The sequence below is a fragment of the Rhamphochromis sp. 'chilingali' genome, assembly GCF_963969265.1.
Source record: "Rhamphochromis sp. 'chilingali' genome assembly, chromosome: 5".
Classification (NCBI taxonomy): domain Eukaryota; kingdom Metazoa; phylum Chordata; class Actinopteri; order Cichliformes; family Cichlidae; genus Rhamphochromis; species Rhamphochromis sp. 'chilingali'.
The window spans coordinates 19571730-19598035 of NC_137932.1; the positions used below are offsets into that span (position 1 = coordinate 19571730).

General features: G+C 42.1%; 1 protein-coding gene across 1 annotated transcript in view; it reads left to right on the forward strand.

Annotated features, from left to right (window-relative positions):
• LOC308397091 (exostosin-1-like) overlaps positions 1–25953 on the forward strand; it is a gene marked incomplete at both ends in the record, with an annotated part of 61039 nt that extends 35086 nt beyond the window's left edge. Inside the window, 4 exons of the mRNA XM_080882806.1 lie at positions 9297–9386; positions 17152–17312; positions 20669–20840; positions 25765–25953. Of these exons, the coding sequence (XP_080738932.1) occupies positions 9297–9386; positions 17152–17312; positions 20669–20840; positions 25765–25953 (612 nt within the window). The remainder of the gene's footprint in view (positions 1–9296; positions 9387–17151; positions 17313–20668; positions 20841–25764) is intronic.
• Between the last annotated feature and the right edge of the window lie 353 nt (positions 25954–26306).

The window sequence follows — 26306 nt, forward strand, 5'->3', positions numbered from 1 at the left end:
TCAAGCGGGTTTGGTACCTGGAGGTTATGAAGGCCAGGTAAATGCCCTGTGCTCTTTGTCCCTGAGCCATTACTGAGGATTTTTTTCCCAGTGTGGGTGGTGTTCCAGGATTTATCAGACCAGCGTGTGCAAAAATAATGACAATATAAATATAGCTATATTTATTATGGAATATCACTTGATATCAGAGAGTTGGTGAATACACATGTGACAGCAGGCATGTTCCTATAATGAAGGTGTAATGTAGCATAGTTTTATAAATCTTCTACTACATCAAATCTCCAGAAAACAAGACATCTGTCTTATCATAGAGCCAAAAGAACAAGTGCTGTCATTGTACAGAGGTCACGATACTTTTGGTCTCTATCAGTTCAACAAAAACTCCCAACTTCATTTTCTACTGTTGTTGTGGGTTTTTTATGAGGAGTTTCCAAAGGTTTATGATAGTGGTAAGAGGGAACTGAATTAGTACCTACTCGGGTCGACTCAACGTGACTCAACTCGTTTTCCATAAGAATCGTAAAGTTGAGAGTCATCAAATTACAACAACGGTATGCTGAGAAGTAGGAAACTGTGAGCCTTTTTTGATTGTCATAGCAGGGTAAACACAGGCATAATTGTTTAAATTAATTATGGGCACATTCTATTAAGTGTGTCACATCTTGGCCCATGTAAATGGAACAGGGCCATAATTGATGTTATTAATTTTGCCCTGCAATGCCATGTCAAAATGGCTTCTGTTAAGGCCTGTTGTTGGGGCCTTTTTTTCTTTGGCTTTATCACTACAGGCAGAGGTAATTAATTACAGAAGTAATTACATTTCTCTTTCATTTAAATTATAGTTTAGTGGCTTTTTAACCCCATTTATGTCAGTGTCAGCGCAAACACATGACTAACACATGGCTGTTTTTTCCCCTTTTTTACTGCACAATACTCAGCTGACTTTATTATATTGTCAGGGCTCGTGTGCGGAGGCGAGGAAGGGATGACCCACATGCAGGACTCGTGGTGCAGAACGAGGTTTATTGAATATGTAGACAACAGATGATAGGATGGATGGCTGGCTGGCTGGACTTAGCGGACTGGTAGACTGGCTGGCTAACTGACTGACTGGACGGAACACACGACAGAAACAACATCATCAATGACCCGACACTGAATGGGTAGAACAGAGGGCTTAAATACACAGACTGGTGATAATGATGATAATGAGGGACCGGTGAGTACACAGCTGAACATAATGAACTAATGATAATGGGAAGAGGATTGAACATAATACACACAGACCAAGGCTAACACAATAAAACAGGAAGTGGAACAGGCAGTAGATAAACAGTGAGTGTGAACTGAAAACACTGGGTCACCGACCCAGGAACCCTGACAGGACCCCCCCCCCTTCAAAGGCCGGCACCCGACGGCCAAACGAAAAAGAACCAGAACAGGGCGGGCGGAGGGGGCCCAGGACGGAGGGACGGAGGCCACACAGAGACAGTTCGGGTGGGCGGCCACGTGGCCCGAGGCGAGACTGTTCCGGCGGACCGACCGTGCGGAAGGCAACGGCGGTGACGTGGACACAGTTCGGGAGGCCGGCAGTGCGGAAGGCAACGGCGGCCAGTCAGGCGAAGGTGAAGGCGGTCCGAAGGCCGGCCGTGCGGAAGGCAACGGCGGTGACGTGGACACAGTTCGGGAGGCCGGCAGTGCGGAAGGCAACGGCGGCCACCCAGGCGAAGGCGGTCCGGAGGCCGGCCGTGCGGAAGGCAACGGCGGCCACTCAGGCGAAGGCGGTCCGGGGGCCGGCCGTGCGGAAGGCAACGGCGGCCACTCAGGCGAAGGCGGTCCGGGGGCCGGCCGCGCGGAAGGCAGCGGCGGCGGCGGCGAAGGAGACGGAGCAGTTCAGGGGGCCGGCCGCGCGGAAGGCAGCGGCGGCTCTCCAGTTTTAGGCGTGCTGGCCATGGCCCGGTGGGCACAGGACCAGACGAGGCAGGATCAGGCGAAGCACAGGCCGGAGCTGCAGCAGGCGAAATAAAAGCCAAAGTCGAGGCTGGGCCAGACGAGGACGAAGGCTCCGAGGCCGGGCCAGACGAGGACGAAGGCTCCGAGGCAGGGTCTGAGGCCGGGCCAGGCGAGGCAGAGGCAGGGTCTGAGGCCGGGCCAGGCGAGGCAGAGGCAGGGTCTGAGGCCGGACCAGGCGAGGCAGAAGCAGAGCTAGGTGACAGCGAGGCATGAGGCTGGTGCGGTTCCCCTGAACCCCCAGTTGACGAAGAAGGTTGCCGGACGGGTTCCTCGGGCCCTCCAGCCGACGAGGCATGAGGCTGGTGCGGTTCTCCTGAACCCCCAGCTGACGAGGAAGGTTGCCGGACGGGCTCCTCGGGCCCTCCAGCCGACGAGGCATGAGGCTGGTGCGGTTCTCCTGAACCCCCAGCTGACGAGGAAGGTTGCCGGACGGGCTCCTCGGGCCCTCCAGCCGACGAGGCATGAGGCTGGTGCGGTTCTCCTGAACCCCCAGCTGACGAGGAAGGTTGCCGGACGGGCTCCTCGGGCCCTCCAGCGAAAACGGTCTCAGAACCAGTGGGCACTGGAGCCCCTGGCACACACAGGACAGGGCCAGCGGGTGCGGAAACCCCTGGCTGAGGAGCGGCCGGGCCAGCGGGTGCGGAAACCCCTGGCTGGGCAGCAGGGTAGCTCACAGCAGGCTCTGGGTACTGAACAGGTTGGTGGACGGGCGACTGGACTACTGGTGACTGGACAGGAGGCGGCTGAGCTACGGGTGACTGGACAGGAGGCGGCTGAGCTACGGGTGACTGGACAGGAGGCGGCTGAGCTACGGGTGACTGGACAGGAGACTGAGCTACAGGTGACTGGACAGGAGACTGAGCTACGGGTGACTGGACAGGAGCGGACTGGAGAGCAGGTGAGTGAACTGACGGGGCTGGAAGCTGAACAGCAGGTGAGGCTGACGACAGAGCTGAGGTTGGTGTGGCTAATGGCTGGGCTACAGACTGAGCTAATGAGGGAGATAAAGCTACAGCCTGAGCTAGTAAGGCCGGTGCCTGAGCAGGGGACACTTCAGCCAGCCTAACCAGGGATAAAGCTAGTGCGTGAAAGGCTGGGTCAGGAGGTGGATGAAGTGGTGGACTGATTAGCTCTTCCGTGCCTCCAGAGCGTGAGGGCACTGGCTGGAGAGCCTCAGCTGAGTCTCTAGGGGGGTCAGGCTGGATCCTGGCCGTCCTCAGCCTAGGTGCTGGGACAGGCACGGGAGGTGGCTGGACACCAGTCACCCCCACTCGAGAAACCGAAGCGGGTGTGGCGGTAGACTGGGTCGCAGCTGCCCTCCTCCTGGGAGCTGGCACTGGTGTGGGGGTAGACTGACTGACGGGAGTGGAGATAATGACTGGGTGTGTGACGTTAGCAGGTTTATTGGGGATTGTTCTGGTTTTCCTGCCACCACTATTTACAGTCTTTGGGAGAGCAGAGCAGAACAAATCTTCCCAGTTCACAGAATCTTCCAGGAGGGAAACATCCCACGAATCAGAGATGGGGTTATTGTGCGTTTTGAGTGAATAATCAGATGGTGAGTGCGAAAAACAGTCACTGGAGCTCACCATCGGGAGTGGCTGAAAGTGGTCCGTTTTATGGCGGCGTGTGCGCCGATTTCTCCGGGAGGAGGAAGCGGGCGGGGTACACGTCCGAGCCTCTGGCACGGGAGCCTCTGTTGAGCCGAGGTGGAAGACGGAGCCGCTGTGCCGTGACGAGGTTGAAGGTCCGGTGAATGAGGCAGGTGATGTGTGAGCGTGGAGCGGAGTAGCGAGAGAGGGAGCGGCCGAAGCGCGGCGTGAAACGTCCACTCTCCGCGGCAGATGCTCCGGTGCAGGTGAGGCAGCAGGTGGGGGAACGCGGCGTCTCCGAGGCTCGCCCAGAGCCAAGCGAGTGCCCTCGAAGACGTGCTCTCGCTCCGCGAAGAGCCGCTGTCTCTCCTTGAGTTTTTCAGCCCACAAGGAGAGCGCTACCTCCTGCCGCTCGTAGAGGTCCGAGTCCGCTGGGTCAAAAGCGTGTCTTCTTGGCACGGGTCGGGTCATTCTGTCAGGGCTCGTGTGCGGAGGCGAGGAAGGGATGACCCACATGCAGGACTCGTGGTGCAGAACGAGGTTTATTGAATATGTAGACAACAGATGATAGGATGGATGGATGGCTGGCTGGCTGGACTTAGCGGACTGGTAGACTGACTGACTGGACGGAACACACGACAGAAACAACATCATCAATGACCCGACACTGAATGGGTAGAACAGAGGGCTTAAATACACAGACTGGTGATAATGATGATAATGAGGGACCGGTGAGTACACAGCTGAACATAATGAACTAATGATAATGGGAAGAGGATTGAACATAATACACACAGACCAAGGCTAACACAATAAAACAGGAAGTGGAACAGGCAGTAGATAAACAGTGAGTGTGAACTGAAAACACTGGGTCACCGACCCAGGAACCCTGACATATATATGGTAAATGGCCTGTATTTATATAGCGCTTTACTAGTCCCTAAGGACCCCAAAGCGCTTTACACATCCAGTCATTCACCCATTCACACACTATTGACCTTGACTATTGACAACCTTGAAAAGCTTTGTACTTTTGAGTCCTATTGTTTAAATTATTGTAATGACATTGTAAAAAAAACAGTCATTGTTAGCATATTATTGCAGTTCGAAATTGCAAATAACCAGAAATATTGTTTGGATTTGGGGATGAGGGATTTATTAAAGTCTTCATTACCAATAGTATAACTCTTCTTAAACTACAAATATAACTATTGTTTTTCAAGTAAACTATTCATCATGAGAGAAAATGGCTGTTGATAGGTTATGATCATCTTTCAGATACCCACATGGTCTTTGACCTTTAACTTTAACTTAGAAACTTCTTGATATATCAATGGCATAGAATCAGAAAAGACATCTCCAAAGACTATCCTTTAAGTAACAGAAGTCATGGCAAACATAAAGAGAGGAAATGAGTGGAACGAGAGCAACAAAGATAAAGTTCAGACCACTGAACTGCCCGAGATTTAAGTGGGATCTAATCTCTGTCTAGAGGCAGAAAAGCATTGACACTAGCCACAGGGAAGCATGGTTGTGTGATGGAAGGGTGGTAAATTTTAGCCAGTAAGAGGTTTTGAGGGCTAGTGCCAATACCGATGTCTACTGCTGAAGGGTACTGTTTTGTGTTTTAAGCAAGTTGAGCTTAAGTTGGACAATTTTCAGCCCAAAGAAACTTTTATAAAGTCTTTATATAGATGCATAGAGGGCACTATACACAAAACTATGGTAAAATACAGTGAATGCTAAGATGTAAAAAGTAGATTTACTGTGTTAATCTTTCTAAATCATGTTTTAGGCCCCAGTCATTCTATGGCAATCACCAGTTACTAGTGAAAAATTGTAGCTGGCTAATGGTTGCTGTAGCTTTTTAGTGGGACTAGCTGAAATTGGCTACAAAGAGACATATGATGCTGCAACACAAATGTCGTTGAGATTGCGCAGGTCGCTAGCAGGCTGTATTGGTCACCAGTACTTTGTTTGGAAGACACCAGCTTGGCTTCAAACTCTCACAAACTACTATCCAAGCTGTAGTAAAACTGTGAAAAGTGTAAAAGTGAAAGTAGAAGCTTTCCTTTTTGAAATGTGGTGGTTGCAGCAATAAGGCACAACCTTTACTTTGAAGGTGAACATTCTCCATTTCTGCTTTGTGTCACACTTATTTAAGTTGTAACAATCACATAGGTGGTGGTGGAGCCCTTTACGAATTATTTCACCCAGCAAGCAACCTCCAGCAACCAGTTACCAGCCCATTTTTCTAGTGACCAACATAGACAGGCGGTCATAACTAGTTTCCAGGCTTGTCTGACTGTGTTAGGGTACCTGGGTCATTGACCCAGTGTTTTCAGTTTTGTACTTTTATTTGTGTTCTCATCTTGGTTTATGACTGTGAGGGTTTTGGTTTCTGTTTTGCATTTCTATTTCTCCAGTTGTTCTTAGTTTGTGATTTTGTAGTTCTTATGGTTTCCATACTCCCTCTGTTCTGTGTCCAGTGTGTGTCTCTGTGTCTGCCCTGGTCCTACATCTCTGTGTTCCCTATGGTGCAGTGTCTGCTTGTGAGTCTGTGTCTGGAAGTTCAGTCCGTGTTTCCTGTTTTACTTTGAAGGTCCGTGTCTTATGTTAATGTGTCTGGTTTTGGTTCCCTTGTCTCATTAGGCCTGATTTGTCCCAGGTGTGTTTCCCTCCTGTCTCCCATTCCCTGATTGCTCCCTCTGTGTATTTAAGCCCTGTGTTTTCCTTTGTCTGTGTTGTGGTCTCCAGTATTCCATGCTGTGTGTTCTGCCTATCAGCCTGTTTTTGCTTGGTTTATATTTCCAGTTTAGTTAGCTTTCTGTTCTTTTTGCCATCCAGGAAATAAAGCTGAGTTTTGAGTTCACGTTTGCCTGCTGGAGTCTACACTTTGGGGCCACCATTCCTGCCTGCCTGCACACAGTACATGACTGACTGAGGCTTCAAGAGATTACAGTCATGCTGCTTAGTGCTAAAATGCTATCACCCATATGCTAACATTGATATGGCATGTACATTCGACATGTTCACCATATCAGTTTAGTCTGTTAGCAAACTGGTAATTTGCACAAATGCAGAAGTACTAAAATTCGCTTTTTTTGTGTACTGTATTTGGCCATAAACTAAAGTAGTGGACAAATTAAATTCCATGTAGAGATGGAAACATGTAACAGTGAATGGATAGATTGCAATGAAATTGTGGCAAGTTAATCAGTCCCATAGTCCTTGACTTATTACAGTTTAGATCTAAAACTGAAAAGAGTGAAAAACTTAAAAAAGAAAAATCAAGTATAGTTGGACCACAATTCTGACCAATTACACAGGACAAAGGAGCAAAAGTTTTGATAAAATGATTTCAACTGCAGCCCTTATTAATGAAAGCAGATTGTATTTCCTAAGTTGCCATAAAACATGCAGATGTGATATTTTCTCTGACTTTTAATCCATATTGACTTCAGGAGGAGACAAATTTCTTACTGAATCTGCAACCATAACTGTATGAATTTGCTTTGGCATATGTTAATGTTGATTTCCAGGACGATTCATAATATGTGCGCGCGTGTGTGTGTGTGTGTGTGTGTGTGTGTGTGTGTGTGTGTGTGTGTGTGTGTGTGTAAGAAATATATTTCTAATTTAGTGAAAGAAGAAAGAAGAAAAATGATGATAAAATAAGCAATAAATTTTGAAAATGATGTCCTTCAGATGCTGAAAATGTAGTGAAGAAAAAATGTAAAGACTGTATGCAAGATTAGACTTTCATGCCTATTTATATGCACATTGACTATGCAAATGTGTGCATGCAACTTTGATTTAATACATTCCCACCACTAAGTCTGGAAAATGCAGCAGATTGTCAGGCATGCTTTTGTGGTTAATTTAGCAATTTGTTTCACTGCCATGTGGCTTTTCCTGAGGAAATTGAGAAGCTGTTGGCTAATGCGAACACTGTCCTGACTGAATAAGGTACATGTCTCCTGATTATAGGGCAACCATCCAAAGAAAAACACATTTTCTGCCAGGAGTTCTTTCTTTAAGCAGTGATTTAATGCAGAATTTGATGTGGCATTCTCAAATACTTGAAAGAATGTCGGGGATTTGTGTTGAAATTCATTTGATGTTACGCTTAATTTCCTAATAAATTTCATCTCAGCATCCGTCAGATCATTAGGCTGAAATGGAAGTAGACATTAAGCTTGTGGAGATTTGTGGTCTTACTTGACAAAATAAGCCTCTTAATGTTACCCCTGGGGGTGTAAATTTAATTTACTTTTCTTTTTTAGGTCATGAATCCATGTAAAACATCACCACTGTGGCATGACACTTCATTTCAGTGACATAAAATCATGAAATAATTGAAAGGAAGCTGTAAGGGTTGCAAATTTTACACAACCACATTTTAGATAATTCCAGTCGAAAAGATAATCTTTCTGGGTGAGTTAAAGATGAAGCAAAAATATATTTTCTCGCTATATGTTGCTACAGAGCTAATATTATGGATTTAACTATTTTTGTTGAGAATATTGTATACACTCAAACAGCCACTTTGTGCCTTCTTCATGGCATATATTCAACTAAGTGCTGGAAACATTCCTTATAGTGATTTTGGACCATTTTGAGATCATAACCGTTGCTACAGATTTATTTGCAGCTAAAACATAATCTTAATCCTCCATTGGATGACATCCCAAGTGGCAGTAAGGTGCCCAAAGTGTGGCAAGAAAATATATCCCTCACAATTACACCTTCACCATCAAACCTGTGATCTTCTGCTTTTCGTAGCCCATCTGCTTCAAGTTTAGGGGTGCCATGTGATCAGAGATGCTCTTCTGCATAAATTGGTTGTAATGACCTTGTAGTGACCTCTGAGATCAACAAGGCAGTTTCACCCAGAGAACTGCCACTCAGTTGATATTTTTGTTTTTCAGACCCTTCTCTGTAAACCCTAGAGATGTTTGTGTGCTAAATCACCGTAGGGACATTTTCAGCACTGCCTGAAGTATTAAGATCAGCCTGTCTGGCACCAGCAACCATGCCACGTATGAGTAATTCATCATTCTGTTGCTCATTTTGATTTTTTTGGACCATGCTTACATGCATAAATGAGTTGTGACTGTTAAAGAAGTGCAACTAATGAAGTGGCCGGTGAATGTATAAATTACATGCTTTGTCTGGGGTTCATCATACTGACTTGTTCGTTCTTTGCTACCCACTCACATTTAAGATAACTGATTTTGAAAGATCCTGAGTGCTGAGCCCGGGAGCAGGTTGTTTGAAACCTCAACTGAACCTATTTTTCACCAATTACTTATGCCCTTGTTACTTTTCCTCACAAACAGTTAAATAATTCACACGTTAATTATGAGTCAATAACATCAGCAGCAGCGATCTTTGGGCTAATGGATCAGGGCCTGTTGCATGCTTTCTGTTAGGCACTGAATTGATCAGAACTCAAACAAAACCTATTAAGTGAGCACAGTGAATGATAAAACACACAGTTGGGGGTTGGGGTGGTGAAACTATTTTTCCTTTATTTTTTATAGATTTCTTTATATTGCTATACCAACTCTATACCTTTAAAATACATAATGTGTATTATAGGTTTCTTTGATCCCTAAAAAAGCTCAGACTCCTTAAAGTTTGTCAGTTAACAGTAGTGCAAACTACTTCCTCTCTCTCTGCCTGTAGACGATGAGCAGTCGTTTTTTCCCCCATGACGCCATCATCACCGACGCAGTCCTCAGTCTGGATGAAGACTCTGTTCTCTCAACCAATGAGGTGAGTTAACGATAGTTGATCAACCAACTGAGACTACACTGAAGTTTTACATACAGGTGAACTGAGACACTGGTGCTTTATCAACAAAATGAGGTGAGACAGCGATGCTCCCAAGGCACATTGTTACCAAACACTGATATCAGCCTCAGATCCCAAGTTAGTAAAGAAGCCACTTCAATATAGCTGTGCAAAAACACATGGAAGAACTATTCCTTTTTCTTACTCTCAGCCTAAACAATGACTTTCAAAGATATTTAGTGAAAACTGGTCTTTGATTTGAGACGGAGGTAATTAAAGCAGTTACAATGTCTGCTTTTACAAAATTATTTCACTGAACTGACTTAAGCTAGCATTCACTCATTTAGCATTTTAAAAATGTGAAAACATTAAAAACTAAAAAATCTAAACCTTAATCTTTGGCTAATAAGAAAAATGTCACAGTTTCAATGATTAGCTGACAATCATGGTGAAGAATATAGAGCTGTCAGATTTATTGTATATCTTCTATTATTCACTTTTCAAGTTACACTATGTGGACAAAATTATTTAGCTATTTCTTTACCTTGGAATTCAGGTGTTTATACTTTCCATTACCACAGGTATATAAATTCAAGCTCTTGCAGTCTGCTTTTTGCAAACATTAGTGAAGGTGTGGTACTGCAATAGAATGCAATCTTTGCAAGAAGTCAGGTTATGTTATTCTACAATCAGCTGTAAGTTGTATTATTGAAAAGTTGAAGTGTTTAGGAACCACAGCATCTCAGAGCATGTAAAGTTAAAGAGCGGGGTTGCGAGTGCTGAGGTGCATAGTGCATAAAAGTCACCAGAGCTTTGCTGACTCAATAACTGCAGAGTTTCAAATCTCCTCTGGCTTTAACTCCAGCCCAAAAATGGTGTAGCTTGGCAAGACTTTCCATGGCCGTACAGCTCCTGTAGGTGAAATGTGTAGGTGTCCCAGTACATTTGTCAATATAGTTTACAAAAACAAAGTACAGTTGACCTGACAGCTGCACTTGCTGCAGCTTGAGAAGACATCTGCAAATTTTAAAAGCAAGATAATTCAGAAAAAAGCTTTATTATTTGACACCACAGGGAAATGTAGATCCTGTTTGTTTCAGCGTGTTTCTACTTTTGGTTTACAGCTCACTTCAAGTTGCAGTTCATTTAGCTCTCAGGGCCACTGTAGAAAATAGTTTGACAATGAGGATTAATCAGTGGCTTTGGTAAAAGTAATGCAAACTCAAGTAACCTTGCCTGGGGCTCCTAATATGCAGACTTTCCCAAATTTAATAAACCGCCTTTGTGAAACATTTTAAAAGCTGCTGAGCAAGTTGGCAAAAGCAGAGATTTACACAAATTGTGTTCATCCCTACAATTTACTCAACTTTGATAGAAATGAATACTTGAATACTATAATTGTGTATAAAAATGTTTTTTTACAGCTTGATGTGATCTGCATGGTTTTATGGCAGTCAGTGGTAAAAGGTGACGATTTCTTAACACATTATTGGTCCTCTTTGAAATGAAACAGTCTGTTCTCGAAGAGTCATGAATACTATTCATTATAAATGAAACGCCTCACTCTACAAAACAGCACCATGGCCACTGAACTTAAGGTGGAAAATGTGTTTTGCCTTTAAAGGATGATTAAAAACTAAGCGAGACGAGTAGGAAGTCTAACATGGCAGCAGAATCGGATAGCAAAGAGTTCTGATTACAGACGCCACAAACTGAGATCCTGCCTTTACTAAAGTACTGTGGAACTCGTTCAATTTGTATTCTTGTAATTGAAATTAACCCAGTGAAAAGGTGAGAGAAAGGAATAATGTGATAAGGAATAATGTGAGCAGTGTTAAAATGTGAAAGAAAATACAGGCTAGAAAGGGGAAAAAGTTCTTTGATTAAAGTCTCACTTGTTACTTAAAAACAAGGATGAGGAACACTTTTGTACTATTTTAGAACAAATTAGAAACCAGAGAATTGTTTGAAGCTCTGTCAAGGGAGGAAATAATGTTGATAATCCACCTTTTTAAAATATTGTAGCAGAGTTAGTGAGCCAAGTGGGGCTTAGCAAAACCACTGAAATATGAACATTGCAGAGGCACACAGTTCTTGAGACTTGAAGGGCATTCAAAGCTCTTTTGATGTTGGTTCTCACGACCATGACTGATAGCACTGCATTGTGGGCTTTTCTTTCAAAAACGTTTAGATTTTGTGGCTTAAGAAACAAACAAACAAAAAAAATTCCTCTGATATTGGTTTAATTACTTTAAAATAAAAACAGGAAGGAAAAAAAGATTTGCATAGTACTACAAATCAGAAAATACTGTCAACATATTTTATTGTCATTTTTTTAGGGCTAGAACCGTCTAGATACTTGTGACACTTGGAGGCAAAATTCACTTTAAACCATTCAAAAATAAAAACATTATGCACAGTTGTGGTAGATTTGTTCCATGCTAACTTTACCTGGTAAAGTTTACCCCGAATTTGATTTTTGTGTAGTTTTCTGAATTGTTGAAGGCTGTAGCCATTTATATTTATTTTTTATATTATATATATTTTTGGAGGCTGATTAACAGCCTTAATTGCAGTACTGCAGCCTTCTAGTGGTAGACTTTAAAACTAAAAAAATAATAATAATTTAATGGCTATTTAAATATTTGTATTAACTTCATCCGTAGTATAAATCTAGAGGTGATACATGAACAATCCCCTGTACAGTATAAGGAATGTGTAATAGAGAGTGGAAATGTGTGTAGAAAGCTTTTTTAAGAAAACAGCCTTCATAGTACATTTTCTATTAAAGAATTCTATACATTTCAATTGAAAAACATTATTTACAAGTAAAAGCTGTTGAAAGTTTTCTGAAATCATATGAACTATAATGTTATCAAACATACAGTCATTTGCATGAATGTCCAGATAGACAAATACAGACAAGTATGACCCAAGTCACAAAGTTTCCTTACCTTCACGGCAGCAATACGGTCACCAGCAGCTCATCTGTGATGCTAAATTAGTGCTCCTGCTTTAAGAGCCATTACAAGTAGCTGCCTTGTTTCTTTCTCTGCAGATCTTCAGCGAATGAAAGATGCAATCCATAATAGATTGTGAGGCCCAATGAGCCCTAGAGATCGAATATATCTTTAAACTCTAAGATGTTTTATTGATCGGAGCAAGTCAATGTTCACCTTTTCTACGCAAACGGGATCGCAATTACACTTTATAGCACCACAATTTCAGGCACAGCAATATGAGCAAGTTTCTACAACTAAACTTTTATGAGCACACGGCTTGTTTTATGAAACGAGAGGAGGGAGAAAATGTCAGGGAGAGAACTAGTGAATAAGAGAGGAAGTGAAGTGAATCTTTGCTGTGCTTACTAACCCATAGCTCTAATTGCCCTTTTAACATGGTGAGAGGCTTTATTGAAAGGAGATGGAATATGTCAATTCACTAAAAATGTGCAAGAGAGAACATTACACTTTTAATAGGACTTTTCATATTACAATACCTCGGCAGAAGAATGGCTGTGCCAATTTCATAATTACATTGTTTCAGCTCATTAAATGTATGATTATTCCATGAAGAGAGATTAGAGAAGGGGATACGACCTGACAAAGCTTTTGTCTCTCATTGGGCAGCCAAGCATGCTGCTGAATTATGCCCTTTGGAAGACATTTTCTATATGATAGATATGGAAATTGTGTTACAACAGCAGTGGCAGAATCTTGATCCTCATTTCATTTAAAGGTTGTCTCCGGGTTTGAACATGTTTCAGAGCACTTATTATTTTCATTAGTATTCAAGGTTTTCAGTACACACATAAACAAATCATGAATTCATAGAAAAGATAATGATTGACCTCTATGGCTTTCTTTTGCTCATTGACGCTATCTCATTTCATTTAGGGTATTTTCTCCCATTAAGTTCATATTTCTTACCTATTGATTGATTGGATGAGTTGAAAGTGTCACTTTGAGGCCCCCGGCTTCAGCATGCTCGATATTGGACTGACAGTGTGGGAAATCCTGCCAATCAAAATCTGAATTCTTCCACCTTCAAGTGATTTTTGAATGTCTTTCATGGTCTCCATCACTGCTTAGTTGTGTCAAAGGTCTATATGAACACAGCAAACCAGCTGAACATGGGTTATGCCAAGATAATGAGTGTTATTTACTTCATCTGTGAGTGGTTTAAATCTTGTGTCTAAAACACTTTATAAAAGATGCATGTGGTGTTCAAGAAAAATGAAGCCAATTTAGAGGCATCTAAAACCTGGTGTGTTTCTAATCCAGAACAGCAAGCAAGGAAACCCAATATTAGTTTAAATTTGAATTCTTCATCACTTCAAATCCCTGCATTTTCACTGACACTCTGTGGTCTCTGGTCTCACTGTTAGTTTCCTTCTGTGTGCATGGTTCTCTAAAGTACATAAAAGGGTCCTTTAAATTAAGTGCTTTGTAGTAAGTTTTTGAAACAGTTTTGATAAAATAAGACAACATATTCTTGGATCATATTAATTCAAAAAACATTTTTTTAACCCCTCTATCGATCCCTATGTCCTCCTTTGGCTTTTCTCATGCATCTTCCAAATTACTTCAAAGCCTCAGTCACACAGGCCTAGAGACCAGTCTGCAGCCCCCTGCCAACTTCTGGTCACTAGGGAAAAACGTGTAGTCCCCTACTGGTTGATGAAGTTGGAGGTTCATGAGTGAAACTGGTCACAAAGAGGCAATCTGCTCACGACCAAAGGCATCACAATGTGGTTTTTGGTGCAATACTGAAATACAGTATATTTCACATAGGGACAACAAGCAACATCCAGCCACTCAACGCTTGTAACTGGTTTGGGGTGAACCGTGGCCAAATTGTCACCAGTTGGTCTCTAGGCTTCTGTGACTGGGGCCCTAACATTTACCATTTGGACATTTGCTGAAAAAAAATCTGGAGCACAAATTCAGTCTACCCTAACTTCCCTTTGAACCAAGGAAGCCTGGTGTGCTCCGCATACACATGTAAATTATAAACCTTTACCTTGAAGAGAATATGTCTTGATATTGGAGCTGCATATTTAATAATTTAACTTTAATTTAATTTAACTGTTTGGAGATTCAGCTGATGTTTGTATGTAGAAGCTATAATAGACTGTAGTGCTGGCATGCAGCACTGAACGCCAAATGCTTAACCTTTGCAATCTATAGAAGAACCTTTAAGCAATCAATGAAAGATACTTTTGGAGTCGCAAAGATGAGACATAACCTCACAGCACTGAGACTACTTGGTGAGAATGGCTATAGTCTTAAAATGCTGCAAAATACAAAACTGCTATAGCTCCCTTTAGCCCCAAAATGCAGACCTTAAAACCCAGCTGGCTATCTTGGATCACACTGAGACTGCTGGTAAAACTTCATCAACGCCACAGCACTCCAAACCTGCTGGATACAAGATCAGTTTACGACACATTTTCCTGAGTTTTATCATCCTGAAGACAGGTGGAGGTTGACAGTGAAAGCACTGCAGCGGCATTGCGTCATGGAGAGGAAAATAAATAAATAAAACCAGACACAACTTTTCAACAACCAAAGCATTGAAAACACTGAGGGGAGATAGGGGCTCTAAAATCTGATGCAACACCTTTTCATCTTATAAGACTGGACATGTTAAACCCAAATGTCAGGAGAGATTTGTAGCAGATCTATTGCTGGATTGACCCTCGACTTTTCAGATCAATTTTGGCTTTGTAGAATCCATCAGTATGAATCACACACACACACACACACACACACACACACACACACACACACACACACACACACACACACACACACACACTTGTGTGTTGTGTTTCCGTCAGTTCAAAGTTTGTTACATTATCTTGCATTAACATCTTGGAAGTTTACAATAACCTGAAACATAGCCGTGACCATTACCATAAACTTTAATGCGCCTTTAAATGTAACTGTTTACTTTGGGAAATCTTGCAAACACACACACACAGACTATGTTCAAGGCTCATTAGAAATTTTCAGTCATATTAAACGATAATTAAGACAGACAGATTGCAATGAACCTGTGCTTTGTTACTCACTCACATGTAAGTGGTCTCTTGCTCTCTCTTACTCACGCACACACACATATCTGCCACATGGGCACATTTTCATACAGGAACACAGCGCACACACACAGCTAACATGTCCCTTCGTGAGGACCTGTGCTTTGAATCACCTTTTCTCAGCTTACATCAGATGCTTTACAGTAGTTCAGTTCATGACAGAACATCCACCTTTGGTTCACCCCTCTCCAACTTCTAGTTCCTCTACCTGTGCTACTCTGGTAATTAATTGCTGTGTGTGTGTGTGTGTGTGTGTGTGTGTGTGTGTGTGTGTGTGTGTGTGTGTGTGTGTGTGTGTGTGTGTGTGTGTGTCTAACAAAGTATTTCATTATGTGCCGAACCCCTTATTCTCTAGTGTGTCTGGCCGAATGTCTCAGTGGTGTTTTGGTATTCAAAAGAGGGTCTTTGTCAGGTAGCTCCATCTTCTTCAAGGGCACCAGCTGCTCCACAGAAAGGCCATGAGAAATTTCTTCTTTATTGTGAAGTAGGCAGTCTCCAAGGAAAATGGAGCAGGAGACAGTCAAAGCTGGCACCTGCTTAAAAGATGACCACAATGCAAGACCAGCAACCTGTTTCTGCTTCCAGGGTCTCGATCCTCAAAGCATCTAGTTTATTGGTGATGCACACACAGTCTCCTTTGACGCTGCCAAATTGACTTCCTGGCCGCAGCACTCCTGATGGAAATAGCAACAAAATAGGAATGGTGTTGGTGTAAATCACAAGCCTGTTAACCAGTTAACCACAGTTCATGCCCCATTGGTGGGGTTGTATTTTGCACTAAAATGGACAGAAGTCTGTGAAATGCACTGCATTACACACTTTCAAACTTTCCTTATAATATATACCAGCACACCCTCCTAATTTAAGTTGCAAAATATTTCATTTGTCTCCCTGTATCACTGCCTGCTGTTTTGAAGCCTCCACTACCACAGAAGTTACCTGCACAAATAATCCCTGGGAAGGTATATTTATTCATCACTCCCCATCTTTGATATATAATAAACCTGGAGCCCAGACAGCACACCTGACCCTGTAATGAATCATTTTCAACATGAGCAGTCTGACTTAATTAAGTTGAGGGTTAGGGATTTTATGACCTGAGAATAATAGATAAGTAGATAAATAGATATTATTAATATGTTGCATAAATCTGTTTGTTTTAAAAAAAGATTTTTCTTTAAAAAGTTAAAAATGAAACCTCATTTGATCATGCAAGAGGAAATTATTATGAATCAGGTCGGCACAGCCAGGTTTAGAATGTGACTTAGAGCTCTCCAACTGATCAATCAGTGCACTCTGATATTTAAATGACATTTTAACATGAAGTGCTACAGCTGGAATGAAAACATTGCGAAATGGCTTCAAAAATATTCTTTGTGTAGTTGTGAAGAGGCAGAGAAGTTGTTTAGAAGACGGCCTTGTTGGTTTAGCTGGCTAAATGCCATTTGACAGGTGTTTTGAATGCAATTTTTACCACACCGCAAATATTCTGAATAAGCTGTATTGCTTTTCTTTGTGCTTTTCTTCTCTCCATTTTTTCTCATTGTGCTTCCACCTTTGCTTCTTCTTTTTCTTTTCTTTTTCTTTTTTACATTTCCTCTACACATCTAATCTATTCAACACCTTCTTTCTTTTCTATTTGACCAGGTGGACTTTGCCTTCACTGTATGGCAAAGTTTTCCCGAGCGTATTGTTGGTTATCCAGCAAGGAGCCACTACTGGGATAGTTCCAGATCACGCTGGGGCTACACTTCCAAGTGGACCAATGAGTACTCCATGGTCCTTACAGGAGCAGCTTTTTACCACAGGTACAAATCCACAGGATTTCTTGCTTGTCGGTGAAGTTGTATTGACGTGAATGGCAGAAGAGTGGCACAGAAAGATGGCACATGGCATCGTCTGTGATGCAGACAGTGTGTCAGTGCATGAAGGTGACATTATCAACTTATTAGTCAGCATGCCTTCCCGCCCTCACCTGTAGCTACAAGCATTATGTCGTGATTTAATGAGTAAGATTACAGATAAAAGCGGCAGAAATAACCTCTCAGAACAGTCTCTGGGTTTTCTCTTAGATAGGGTTCGAACCTCGGCCGTTTGGGAGGAGTAGAGGCACTGCTCCTGTGGATTAAAATAAAAATGTTTCTTGAGCTTATTTAAGAGAGGCTGTAATTGTATTCTTGCTACCACTGGATAGCTGCAAGTTGTGTTAAGAAGTCTTGAATCCCCCAAAATCTCAAAGATTCTAGTTTTAGAATTAGAGTTTTGGTCTTATTATAGGCCATGTATATAAAGGCTAACAACACCCTTCAGTACATGGTGAACTTATGATTGCCTCCAATCATGGTTTGTACCTAGGACATATAGGCCCTGACATGGAATAATTACATTCCTATAGGATAAATGCCCTGCAGCACAAATAGTTTCTGCAGATCAAGATAAGTAAATAATTAAGTAATCTGCTTTTTTCTGCATTTCAAAATTTTAGAGCCTGCAGCCGTGAAGTGTTGATGTCATACTCCTGTTTTTGTGTTTGTTATGGTTTACATTCTAGTTCTGTATTGGTATCTCTAGAGTTCAGTCTTCCTTAGTCTCATCTCTTTGACTTTCAGCCTTCACAGTCATGTACCCATGTCTGTCTGTTTTCTCCCCAGTCCCTGTGTCAAGCCCATGTGTCTTAGTGTTGGTCACAGTGTTTGATGGTCTTCTGTTTTCATGTGTATTATGTTCAGTTTTGCTTCCCCTGTCTCGTCGGTCAGTTTAGTCAGCTGTGTTATCCTCCTTGTCTTATTGTCTGTGTTTTCCTCTGTTCTCTGTTGCGTTTTCCCTCATTGTAGGTGGTGGTTCTGTCTGTCTGGATGGTTTTTGCCTTTTGTTTTTGTTGCCCAATGCTTAGATGTTTAGTTCAGTTCTGTGTTGTGGTTTTTGGGTCCACAACTCTGCCGGCCTCACACCTACACCTGTGGATATGACAGAAGAACGGGACCAAATAATGGACCAAGCAGACTCAGCCCTGAAAGAATGTGGGCTGGCTCTAACACGGATGAACAGTCTTTTGATTCACATCTCCTAAGTCATGGGCATAAGGATGAAATTCGTTGGACTTAACACCACTGATGCGATTATCCAGAGGAACCCTCTGCTCCTCCAGCTTCCCCGGTCTCCGGAGATGGTCTGTGCTCTCACCGAGGCTAAAGAAGAACTGCAAAAACTGCTCTCTTCATGCTTTCCTCCTCCTGTTGTCACGTCAGCAGCACATGAATACCTCCTCATCCTTCAACAGCTGACAAATTCCTACTCGACGCTGACTGGAATGATAACTGCAAAACTCTGTGGCCATTTGCTAGGTGCTCAGCCAAGCAGCGGCAGTCTCCTGCATCTGCTGGGTGCTAGGCCAAGCAGCGCCATCTAGAGCATAGAGCCTGCTGCGTACTCCCAGCCTGAGCAACCAGAGCGCGCTGTGTGCAATGCGGGGCCCCAGTCCTCATCAGAAGTCTCTGCACCGTCTGGGTCCGAGGCTTCCACACCATGGCAGTATATGGCTCGCCACTGACGCTGGCCACCTGCCAAGCTGCTTTAGGGGTCTACATCTCCATTGTTCCTAGCCTCCAGTCCTGTCGCCCCAGGGTCTCCGCCCACCACACCATCGCCAGACTCCAGTCCTATTGCAGTGGGTCTCTGCTACCATCACCTCCAGACCTTCATCGTCTCCACTGCCAGCCTCAGCCACTGAGTTTTGCCCTGAGGTCTGGTTGACCCCCTGAACTGTGTTTTGTCTTTTGGAATCTTAGTCTCAGTGTTTGTACTTCCTGTTTTATTTTGATAGTCTTCTGTTTATATATATGTATTATGTTCACTGTTCTGTTCTCTGTTGCGCTCTCCCTCATCGTAGGTGGTGGTTCTGTCTGTGTTTCCTCTCATGATTGAGTCAGTTTATTTTTATGGTTGTGACTGTTCAGTTGGGTTTTTTACCTTTTGTTTTTGTTGCCTGTTTTTCCAGCATTAAAGCTGTGTTTTTTAGTTCAGTTCTGTGTTGCCAAGTCCTGCTTTTTTTGGGTCCACAACTCTGCCTGCCACACACCTACACCTGCGGATATGACAGTTGACTTGTTTTTCTTCTTGTGTTGTGCTGCAAAGGACCTTCATATTTTAGAGTATATATAAAAAAAATCATATAGAGGATGCACCAAGAAAACTTGGAGATATGACTCATGATTTTCTTTTAAAGTTCACACACACACACACAACTCTACCTACTTGTCTGTTCAAAGAAAAAACCTTTAAAGCTATTGCTGAGACTTGCCCCAGCATTTTTAGAGAGGTTATATTTATATCTTAAGTTTGGATGACTCATGTAATGATCGTTAAACAAAATATATATAAAATGTTTAAAAAAAAAGCATTTTTAAATATTTTTTTATTAGTCAGTATTGTCTATGCACATAGCCACTGTAAATTTAATGCTGCTATATTTTATGTTAGCAGTGGTGCTAATGTATAAGCACTCATTAAAAGCAATTACGTAAAGACATAAACTGCAGTCCAGCTTCTCTTTTAGTGCTGCAGTCAGTTTGTCTCATGGTGCAGATGTTCTGCATATCATTCCACCAGCTTCCCAGAAATACTTATCCCATCTCTAAGATGCAAACCACATTAAAATTCATCTTTAGGAAAAGGGATAATATAATCTTTCTCCACCTCTGTTATATCATGAAACAATTGTCAAAAATGCAATGCTAGGGCTAAAATAAAAAATGGTAAACTCAAGTATTAAGCAGAGCGGTAAATTGAATGGAGAAGAGTGATGCTCTCCAAAGGGATTAAAGGCATCTTGTCATGCAGATAAACAGCTCTCTTGTTGTTCTATTGTTAGGATGCTCAATGCACCTCTTCAGTTATTTTTGTTATTTAGACTGTCAAATGGAAATGTAAGGTAGAAAAAAATGTGCCAAAAGGAACATTGTAAAGTGTGTGTGTGTGTATGCATTTGTGTGTAAGAGCGAGGGGCGGGAGACCTTGTCAGGGAGGTAACCACTGACAGTGATCTAGTGCTCCCATGCTGCTGAGAGTGCAACACTGCAACCAAATAGAACAGAATTGTGGCTTTTAAAATGAAAAATACACCCACATCCTAATCCCTAATCTGCCCTTTTCCTTTATGCATCAGATACTATCACTACTTGTTCACTCACTACATACCGGCTAGCCTGCTGACAATGGTGGACCGCATGGCTAATTGTGAAGACATCCTGATGAACTTCCTCGTTTCGGCCGTGACCAAGCAACCTCCAATCAAAGTCACACAGAAGAAGCAGTACAAGGAAACCATGATGACCCAGGTTTGACAGAGTTTTACTTTTATCGATACACTTAGACTGTATACTTGTTCACTGTCTCCTATAGAATGTATCTGCCTCCGTCTCTGCCACAGACAGGCTTAGATTTTTACTCTGCGTAACTATAGCTGCTTTGACATTATCCTGTCTTGCTTTTATGGCTACAGAGGCCAAGTCAAAAAATTACCCCTACTATGTCTGAATTTGTCCAGTGTTCTCAGAATGGCATTTTTCCTCAGTTAAAGTAGTCATCACAAGTACAATAGTGTGCAATGTTCAGTCTACAGACAGGTGTTTATTCCGCAACCTTATCATGTCCTTTCCCCCAAAGCTTTGTGAAGTGTGGCATATAACTTTGCAGATGCAATACAAAAACTCTGAATCATTGTTTGGCATTCTTAAGGTTAAAGAAAGTGAGACTGAATTCTTTACACCAGTTCTGTAATATGTACCAGCTCCTTACTAGCTGGCTCTCTCCAACTCACATTCATATCACTACTCAACCTCTTTGAGATTTCTGTTCGTGGTTAGTGGTTGCTGGGGATTCCTGGGGATTCCTGGTTGTCTTTGAAATTAATTGCTAAAGCCCCAGTCACACAGGCCTACACACATACCCCTTGCAAACATCAAAAAGTGTGAGTGGTTAGTGAGTGGTTGAGAGCAGTTGCAGGCATTTCGTGTGCTACACCAAAAACCTCCTTGTGATTGCATACTGTACGGACAAATGTTTGTGCATGTTGGAGGTACATCCCAATCCCATTGTTGTGATTGTGTTGCAATCATTACTGGAAAAAATTTATTATTACACATATTACAAAGAGCACTTCTCTTAAAATCAATGCAGCGTATTTTTATTAATCCCAGGACAAAATAATTAATTACACAAATGATTACATTACTTTTGTGTTTCTCTATAAAAATTATCTGAGATTTAACAATATCAACACACCAACACAAATCCTTATCCTGTTGAGGAGAAACACATTTTCTTTATCTTAGTGTTTAGGTATGAACACAAAGCTGACAACACAAAATAAAGAAAATTAAATTCATGAATGAATGAAATTCATGAAAACCAGCAGCCTGACTGCGCATCCATTTGTTACCTGCTGAAGTTCAAGATCTAGTAGCTGACCTGGGGTCAGCATTCGCTCAGCTTTAACATCACTCGGTGTCCTTGCCTTGGTTAGCTTTAGCATTCTGTCTGTTCAGATACTAGCAAAGAGCCAAAGTTGTTTTAGCAGCACAATGCAGTTATTTCTGTTCAGACTTTGCGATCATATTCTCATTCTTTTCTGCTCAGAAAGCCCAAGAAGAAAGAAACAAAACAAATCCTGGTTTTCCTCACTTTTTCCGACACACGAGGTCTGAAGTACCTGGAACATTTTTACAGGTGTTTGCAGACAAGTCGGTGTATCCTATGTAAACTACAGTCAACCATAGTAACCTGCTAACAACCAGAGTAATCACAAGGACCTTTTGGTGCAGCACCCTCTTTGTGACGTATGTCAACCAGCAACAGCATGCAACCTGCAGCAACCACTCATAGACCAGTCTCCAGTCCTGTGTGATTGGGGCCCTCAACAGCCATCTGAGCCTTTCAGTAGAAAAATAACTTTGAGGCGAAAAAATGTGCAAGGGAATTTGAGTAGTGCTTTATCACATTCCATTTCAACATGGAATGAATCACTTACAAATGTTATTTGGACAATAAAAAGGGAAGAAAACTTTGTCCAAGGTTTAAAAATGCTGGAAGGAGGGTCGGTGTTCAAGAGCTAAGAAAGAAACTCCGTCATCCCACAACCTGATTAAAAAAACTAGTTATATATAGTCTAACTATCCATCATTTCTTTGTAGACATTGTATAATTAGTCACTTGTGCCTTACATAGATGTTTAAGTTTTCATGGTTACATTCAATGAATTTGCAGTTATCCAAAGCTAAAGTGCCTTCCAAGCTTCCCCCTGTTAAAGTCCCCTTTTGGGATAATTTCAGTGTTTGTTAACAAAGTCCAAAATGTATTTCATTCCCCATAAAACATTTGCAAATGCTTCTGTTTGGAGTAGTTTAGCTCTATTAGCACTGTTGCATTAATTGCATTGCATTAATGTGCAAGCAGGGCATGAGAAAAACCAAATGGAGGCTTCTTTTAATTCATTGCTCATGACATTGTTGGTCCATCAAAACATTTTGTACAGTAGCAACACAGTTTAAAGATGATAAAAGTGCTGTGTGTTTATAGACCTCTTTTTAAGGAAAGAAGAAGATAATAAGAGTATTAAAAGAGAAATGGTAGAAAAGTTTCAGGCCACATACAGCCCTGACCTTCTCTTTGGGAGATCCCTGTATGTGCATGTGTTTGTGTGAGTGTGTGTGTTCATGGGGCCAGCCCTTTGTCAGGTTCTGATTGATGGTCTGACCACAGGCAGGACGATGACTCAGCAGTATGGACGTAGTGATTAATGTCTTAATTGTGAAAGCAGCACGACAAACCTAGATTTACTCCCCCCCTTTACCCCTCCTTTCCTCACTCGCTCTCTCATTCTTTCTTTTTTTCCTGTGTGCACCCCCACCTCCTCAATCTCACCCATGATTTGTGACTTCGCTTCAAGCAACAGCAGATAAGACATTTAACATGGCGTAAGAGGAAAGAGCTGACATCTTGTGGGATACCTGGACCAGAATGTTAAATGAATTAACATTTTTAAGCTGTTTTATTGTACAAGTCATATTGTATTTTAGGCCCAGATCACTTCTGTCACTGGATATTCTTTAGCAGTTCAAAATTTTCTATCTGAAGATAAGTTTCCTCCAGCTTTTACAACCACTCTCAAAGGGCTCTACTAACCCTACAACTGCACTTTCTCGGGTTCATCTGTAGCAGCAACCGGGATGCTCACAACTTGTTGTCTGCAAGTACACATTGTTTGCTGGCATTTCAAAATTCTACTGTTAGGCTATGTACTTGGTCAAACAGATGCTCCCTTATCACCTCACTACGAATGTCCCTTCACTAGCTTCCTGTCACATTTAGGTCCCAGTTTAAAATTCTCACTGTGACTATAAAAAGTTATTTGTAGGTCAGATTTCTGCTATAATCTAAAAAAACAATCTAAAATGACTGTTTGTTCACTTTTTTCTGCATTAACTGTTTGTTAAGTAATGCACTGTGTGACTGATCAGCAGTAAATTGCCACACTTCCTGCTTGTGGGGTGGAGATTACCTCAGGGATCGGCACTGAACCCCTTTTTTATGCATTGGCGATTAACAGGTTGACAGATGAGGTCATGCAGAGGTCTCCATTAAATATGATGTTTGCAGACGACATTGCATTCTTTTGTGTGAGCAGTGAGTACATGGGCAGAGCCTAGAGAGTTGGAGGTATGCTCTGGATAGAAGAGGAATGAAAGTCAGGAAAAGCAAGACACAACACAAGGCGTAAAAGTAAATATCTAAGGAGTAGAGTTAGTGAAGGTGGATGAACCACTGGGGTCAGCCATTCAAAGCAACGAATAGTGCAAATGAGAGGTGAAGAAGAAAGTGGAGGCAGGTAGGAGTGGGTGGAAACGAGCGTCAGGACAGAAGGATATCAGCAGAAAATGAAGGGGAAGCCTCAGGACGTTAATTTTGTTCATCTAGATATAGCGTTTTTAGGTGGAGAAACCTTTTGTCTCATGCAAGTGATCTGTTCAGTTACGGAGGGACAAGGCTAACTGAAGAAGTCATTTGGATGAGTTTCAAAACATGGCTCCCACTGAAATATAAAGTAACCCACCTTTAATCAGTGAAACATCAAGTTATGCAAATCTTTTTTTCATTTGGAGTTCAATAATGACACAATACATGTATTACTTTAAATTCTGGTAGGACAAAGTGTTGCACAAAGCCACTCTCATCCTCCTACACACACACACTCACAAACTCACACACACTACCTGTGTAACTACTACCACAGAAACAATCACAGATTTTAGAGACCTAAAGTGAAAGTAGAACATCTAGGAAAGAAAACCCAAATTAAAATCCATTTGACGGATTTGTTGCAGTGATGAAAGTTTAAAAATCCAACTTCGGAACAGAGCCTTTCTGAACAATACATCATGTGGCTCTTATCTATGGCTCAATAAGGACAAAAGCTTGCCACAAGTTAAATGTCACAGCTTGATGAAAGAGGGAACTTTGTAGGCAAGTCAATGGGGCTTGGATAGTATAGACAGGCCTGCACAGCTGGAAAGAAAAAAGTGAAGGCTTCTACATTATAGAGCATTGATTACAGTTTAAAAGATGGAAAAATACTTCAGAGCCTAACAAGCCAATTCCATATTTGCTATGATGACAAAGGTTTCGACTTGTGTCTAACAAGTGGTGTGAAGGATACTGATTTGTCTGCGAATGTTAAACAATATGAATATGCTTCAATGTTTCCAGAAAGATAATTGAAAGAAATACTTTCTGAAAATTGAAAAAGAGACAGACACATAGATGCTGGCTAGGTTGTCTGTGAAATAATAGGTGTCTGCTAACTTTTTGCATCAACACTGGATTAGAAGTTGAGGAGATTGAAACAGGAAACAAAGTGATAATGAAGTTTTTTTCCCCCCAAAGTTTCCAACAAAATGTTTCACCTTTTCCAGCTGTTCCACCAACTCCCTTTATGCCATCTGGCCATCTCTACACAGATTCCCTGCACTAATATATCATTGAAATCCCAGTGAAAATCGATCCACTCATACACTTTGTCTCTAAACCTGTTGGCCCGAGTCAATGTGCGCCTTAGATAAAAGTTTAAAAATGTGTTTTCTTTTTGCTGATTGTGGATTTTTATTACATTATTGCCTGCTGTAGAGCTGAGGTGATTCATCCCTCCTTCTATTTACTCTAATACAGTCCTATTCTCTCACTCTCTCTCTGTTTTCCCATATGAAGGGCTCCAAGGTGTCATCTCGTTGGGCTGACCCGGACCATTTCACCCAGCGACAGAGTTGCATGAACGCCTTTAGCCACTGGCTAGGTTTCATGCCCTTAGTGCACTCCCAGATGAGGTTGGACCCAGTGTTGTTCAGAGACCAGGTTTCCATCCTGAGGAAGAAGTACAGAGACATTGAGAGGTTGTGAACACACAAGGACACGACAAATCACAGTAGAGGCTGGAGAGCTGTGTGTGTGTCCTGAATGACTGTTTATGAGGCTATAAAGGAAAATTCACACATGCACTGGACATAAAAGTGATAAAACACTGAGGTATCTGCAAGACCTTTAAATGCAAATTTCTATGGGAAAAAAAAAGCTTCTGTACATGTGGTTGGTTACAGTGAGCAACTGTGCATAGCTGCCATCTGTGACAATACACATAATATGAATGCATGTAGACACATGCAACAAAGACTTGGACACATTCAAGCTGACCACGTGTACGTATGTGTTGCATGGTTTAAACAAGACAAGACTGTGTTTAAAAAAAAAAAATC